Here is a 6,000-nt window from a genome sequence, read left to right as displayed (position 1 = left end):
TAAAGTAGTGCTGGGCAAAACAGATGAAAACTACATTAAATGTACAATGCACAAATTGATTTTTATTCACACGCATTGTGCCGTGCGACTGAGGTCATTTGTGCTCGTCTGGGAAACCGATATACTTCCAGTTAGTATAAAACCGTTTAGTATTCCATTTGGGACGATACTACCCTTCTAAAATTCATACATGGTTGAGTGCATAGTGACATCATTTGGGACACAACTACAGACTTTGAGTGGCCTGCCTCCTAAAATGTCAGCCAATCAGGTTGGAAGTGGTGATGTCAGCAAGATCTTTCCAGTTTTGTGCGCCCTGTGCACCGGGGTGGTCTGACCAGTAGGGCATTCTGTCAAAGTCCAAAACGGCCGTCCCACCGACGGCCTACGGCCGTGACCAGGGTGGGACTGGCCATCTGGAGTATCAGAACTTTTCCCGGTGGGCTGCTAATATATGGGGCCGGAATGGACGCTCGGGCCGGACAGACGGACGTTATTAACGCGAATGCATGCAACGCGAAGGCATTAACGAGACGGACAAGTAAACATGCAACGCAATGACACGTTACATACAACACCCCACCCCACAATTCCCCCACCCCCCCCTTCTCCCCCCCGTCGACAGAAATGGTGGAGGGCGGATGTAGGCTGAAAACTCCAGGGCCGTTTTTGCTTCCCAGTCCGCCCCTGCCTGTGCATCAGACTGTCAATGAACAAACAGTTAGTTAGTTTAGGGACTGCACAGCAGAATACGGCTATATCTTTTGGCCTTGATAATCAAGTTTACATTAGTTTATTAGACGGCCACTTAAAGGCAGCTGGCATTATCAGTAAGAGTGTTTCCTGAGACTTAAACCCATGACCTTGCGTTACTGGCACCGTGCTTTACCAGATAAGCTAAAGAAACTGTAATTGGATTTATAAACTGCACAATAAGCCAACAGAAAACTTCAACTTTGCTAAACTGAAGGTGAAGGTTTGCACTCAGCCTCTGCATATTTTGGATGAGGACCAGGAAATCCCAGGGAATTAGAGAAACCTTTCATTCAAAGTTAAAATGTAACTTTGTGGCTTTCAGTTTGCGTATTGCCGACTATACAGTTCTCTGTATGCTATTATATTACATACAATATGTTTCGTCCATCCAATGCTCTCTAGAATGATACTGTCACTCTTTCTAATAACAGGTATGGCTTTGACTAAAGCTTATTTAAAGGGACAGTTCCCCAAAAATGAAAATTCTATCATTATTTACCCACCCTCACGTCATGTCAAACCTGTATGACTTTCTTTCTTCTGCAGAACACAAAAGAAGATATTTTGAAGAATGTTGGTAACCAAACAACATTGGCCCCCATTGAATTCCATTGTATGGACAAAAAAACATTTTGAGAGACATTTCTCAAAATATCTTCTTTTGTGTTCCACAGAAGAAAGAGTCCCAGACGAGTTTTAAATGACCTGAGGGTGTATAAATGATGACAGAATTTATTTTAGGGTGAACTGTCCCTTAAGCATGTGCGCTTCCCACCCAAACATATAGTTTAGGAAACATCAACACTGGACGGAAAAATATGCTCGTAAAGGCATTTCACGAGGTCTTTAACAAATTCTTCAATCTGAAAAGATGTGGAAAGGGCAGGATGAAGAGCCTTCAGAACCCAGGTGTGAATCTAAAGAAAGATTTGATGTTTTACTAGAGAGGCTGGAAATGCAGTCGGTTGCGTTGAAAAGATCAGTTTTACGAGTGACAAGACTTCGGTTCCGTTTGAATGATTATGTGAAAACAGAGACGGAGAAATTGACCTCTAGGGTTTTCGTTTCAGCTTTATTGAGAAAACAGATTCAGAGAGAGAGAGAGAGCTCATTGATCAGAGTACACTTGGTTTGTCTTTTTCCCATTTACAGTGCAAGGGTCCGACCCGATGACCCCGCACAGTCCCTCTTGAATACTGAGGAAGTGTGTGTCGCCGTAGAGGACTTCATAAATAAATTAGACTGGAGAATGTTTGTGAACGGAGCCTCCAAAAAAGCATTCAAGTGCATTCACGCGGAAACCACTTCTAGAAACACTCACAGAACCCAGGCTGCATACGTTTAGCATGAGGGGTGTACGACAGCAATAAATAAATGCAGACACTGATTATACCATAGGCACATAGAGCGACAGGCAGAACATGTGATTGTGCTCTATGAGTGGATGGTGAACCATAGTGTGTAATTAAGTACAGTGTGTGTGTGTGTGCGTATGTGTGTGCATGTGTGTGTGTGCGTGTGCGTGAGCGTGTGTGAGTGCATAAAGGTACTGTCATGTATGAAAGTAAGCTGTTTGGTAAACTGTATTTTATGATACTGACAGTTTTCAAAAAACTGTGTCTGATCACACGGGTGCTAATGAGGCTGTTACCATGTTTCTTATGAAATCAAACTCATTTCAAGTGTTTTGGAAAAAGGCGCGAGCCCCCGGGCAAACTTTGTTTTCTGAGCCGGTGATTTAAATTCAAGATAAGACATCAAGTGATCCGTTTTGTTAGAGACTCATTTCCTGTACTGACTGAGATGGAGAGCGGGGCTTTGAATGGAAGATAACAGGGATTTATCTGTCGGAAACACAGTCAAGCTTTTAGGAATTCAATTGTTTACAAGGCATTCTTACGACGCGCAACACGTTAAGACAGCAAGCGATAGAAATCTCTTGCATGTTAATCTTGCACGTTGTATTTGTTGCTTAATCTCTGTTTCAGTTCTGCGGTGAAACCTGTCTGACGCTCTTTCTTTCGTGAAACACAAAAGCCTTTATTCACGTTCATTGAAAAGTCACATGGGTTTGTATCAACATGCAGTTGAGAAATCAGGACAAAAATCATTTTTGAGTGTATTATTCCATTTCTAAACCTTTTACCTCTTATCTCTGTCAGATTCATACTCACATTAAATATTTTATGATATTAAATTAATATTATTATAATATTAAATATTTAATAATTCATTAAAAAACTTGTAGCATTTAAATTGCAATTTTATTTTAAAAGCAATGAGCAAAGAACGGGAGGAATAGAGCGAGAGTCTGGTTTTTACCGAGGGTTTTTTCCTTCTCCCCAGCGTTTTGCCACGTTTGACTTCAAAGGGGCTGCCACGGGGTTTTAAAGTGCATGTGTGTTTGTGTGGTCTTTTAAACCGACCCTGATCTACAAGGCCTAAAATGCAGTTAATCAGCACTCACTTACTGAGGCCAAAAAAACCATGGATTTACTTTTTAAAAGCGAGAGAGAGAGAGAGAGAGAGAGAGATGTCAAAAACCTTCAGCTGTTACCCTGGACCACCTCTGAGGGACAAAGGCAGACAAGAACTTGGACATTCTGCTAATGGCGATCACATATATAAATAAGGCATTTAATCATTTAAATGCAACGTCAAAGCAAATAAAAAAATAGTAGAACGACATTAAAGAATGTTCCTTTGAACTACTCAGACTGAGAAATATATTGTACATAATCAATCATCCAAAGAAAGGAACACATTTCTCTATTATTTTCGGCTCAGAAAACCAAGTCCGGCCCGTTTTCGTACACCCCTCACAAAACAACTTGACTTTGCATGAGAGGCGGAAAAAAATGTGAAAATGAAATCGTATAAAATCTCTACCTCTAAGCTGCTTTCCGTCCCTGCAAACAAAATATTAAATCTCTATTTCACACACAATCATTCAAATAATATTACATTGTGCTGCTCGCAGCCACTTTCTCGTAAGACAACGAACATGAACAAAACAAAACAACCGTACACCTTAGATTTACTGAGAATCGACAGAGGGAGGAGGGCCAAGCTTCAACCCGTGCGACCTCCCGCCCGGTGGGGTGAGCCGCTGCCTGTCAATCACATTTGGGCACGCCCCTCCAGCAAGGCACGATTCAGTGCCTTTTTGTCGTTGTTATTTTAGTGTGCATACAAAGCCTTGCTTTAAATATGCACAGTATAAATACACACATACAAAGGCCATCTTAAAAACGGGAGTGAAGTGTGGAGGGAACTTCCAAAGGGAACACTAAATTAAAAGTGGGAAGTTTGATTATATATTACGGCGTACGTTCTCGAGGCGCTCCTTTCTGTTAAACTTCAATAGTAAGGGTGGCTGGTCGAGTATATTAATAGACGAACCGGTCGAGCAGGTGTGGCTCGGAATCTGTCGTATTGCTTTTGATGGTTGGGAATAGGAGCTTGTACTGTTTTACAATTCAATGGACAAACGTTTCAGAATATAGGACTTCATAAGACCTCAGTCTCCCAAGAAACCTGCAAATAATACTTCACACTTGTCCCTTATTCGCAGTTGACCGACAGCTCCTTGATTTTCTCGAAATAAAGCCACCGTCCATGCGGATTTAAATACAATTTTACATTTCGTGTTTGGTCGATCCCCCGCCTGTGTGGAGACTGCCACTGTCTTTCTCCCATTGCTCGAATGCGTCCAGAGCTCCGAGCATGTGCGCGCAACCGTGTTCGTGTTTATTGCAGTTTCAGGTAGCTGGGAGTGGAGTAGTTGAACATTAGAAAGTCCAGTTTGTAAAGTTGGTAAAGTTGACCCTGCTGCTGCAAACTGATGTTGTTGAAAAACGTCGCTGCCATTTGGTCGGTGGTGCGGGTGGATTTGGCGTACGTCGGGAAGCGCAACGAGTCGCCCACCCCCGCCAGCTTCAACACGTAGTTGGCGTCTTCTTCCAGAGTCTCGTATTTGCCCACCAGGTCGTAGTGGATGTGGCAGGGGTGGCAGAGCGAGTAAACCGTCTGCCAGTGTTCGTTCAGCGGAGCTTCTCTTTGCGTCGCCGGGTCCACCAGGTAGTCTGCGAATTCTTGGAACTTGACGTCGGTGCCGCTCTGCAGCGCCTCGGCCGTGGCGTTCTTACGGTAGCGCCTCACGATCTTCGTCCCGTAGCGCTTGTGGAAGGAGGTGTTGTAGCGCAGCGTGAACTTGTTGCGGTAAGCGGACACCAACCTCTCGAAGGGCTCGCGCACGAAGAGGAACTTGATGTAGCTCTTGAGGCGGTGGTTGATGTCGGGGATGCTGTACTGGTTGAGGGTCTTGAGGTTGGAGGGGACGTGGGCCTCGTTGGACGGAATCTCCATCGGGTCACTGTACTTCCCCCGGCCGCTCAGCACCATCATGACCCTCTTCCAGTTGGTGCAGGCCACTTTGGGCACATAGCAGTAGATGAGCTCGTGCTCCTCGTCCACCACCAGGTGTTTGAGGTCGTTGGGGGTCAGGACGCGTCTCTTGCGACTGGACGCGCTGTGGGCACGACATGTGTCCGCTACCTGATCTCGCCGGGCCTGATGCAACACCGCCGCCGCGGAGAACTCGGCCTGGGGAAGAAAGGATTGAGAAGTTATTTTAACAACAAAACCTTACAGGAAAAGATTTATTGTGTGTCTGCTGCGATCTGATTTTTAGGTTGGAGTGTTTCATTTTCTAACATCGTACTTATATTAGTGCAAAATAATGACACAGCATTTCTCCCAAGAACACTTGAGCGCAATTCACTTGTAATAAGATCTTAAAAGATCTTAAAATCGTAAATGAGATCAGAGAAAGAGTCATGAAATGTGTTTTCTCTTTCTTCTCTCCCTAACACTGTTGTGTGAAGCATTGGTTCAAGACACAAGAGCTCCACGACCACATTCTTCAATAACCACAGACACACGTGGTACCGCCATTAGCTAAAGCCTCGTATAGACTCGAGATCAGCACGCTGCCATACAGAGGCTTCTCCACACGAGTCCTGTCAATATCTGAAAGGTCTGAAAGACATCCTCAACAGCGGGAGCGTTCAGCTCAACCCCTGGACATCTCCCCTCCAGAACAATTCAGTCGCAGCCTTGCTAAGACAGCTAACTGTACACTTCAAATAAACCTGAAGACTTTGATTATCTGCTTCTGTGTGTTTGATCAAAGTTGGAAATGAATTTTGCAGGATGGTTGAGCTGGAGGATTGAGCACCTTTG

At 44.2% G+C, this 6,000-nt stretch overlaps 1 protein-coding gene across 2 annotated transcripts in view; it reads right to left on the bottom strand.

Moving 5' to 3' along the window:
- Window positions 1-654: 654 nt before the first annotated feature.
- The window catches only part of chst11 (carbohydrate (chondroitin 4) sulfotransferase 11), a 32,254-nt gene continuing 26,908 nt past the window's right edge, over window positions 655-6,000 (bottom strand). The window contains exon 3 of one of the 2 annotated variants that reach the window (XM_057323522.1): window positions 655-5,361. In XM_057323522.1, coding sequence (XP_057179505.1) covers window positions 4,507-5,361 — 855 coding nt within the window. In that variant the 3' untranslated portion in view covers window positions 655-4,506. The remainder of the gene's footprint in view (window positions 5,362-6,000) is intronic. The other variant, XM_057323521.1, reaches the window with a different exon arrangement.

Source organism: Triplophysa rosa, linkage group LG24 (genome assembly GCF_024868665.1).
Source record: "Triplophysa rosa linkage group LG24, Trosa_1v2, whole genome shotgun sequence".
Lineage (NCBI taxonomy): Eukaryota > Metazoa > Chordata > Actinopteri > Cypriniformes > Nemacheilidae > Triplophysa > Triplophysa rosa.
This window is presented reverse-complemented; position numbering and strand designations above follow the sequence as displayed.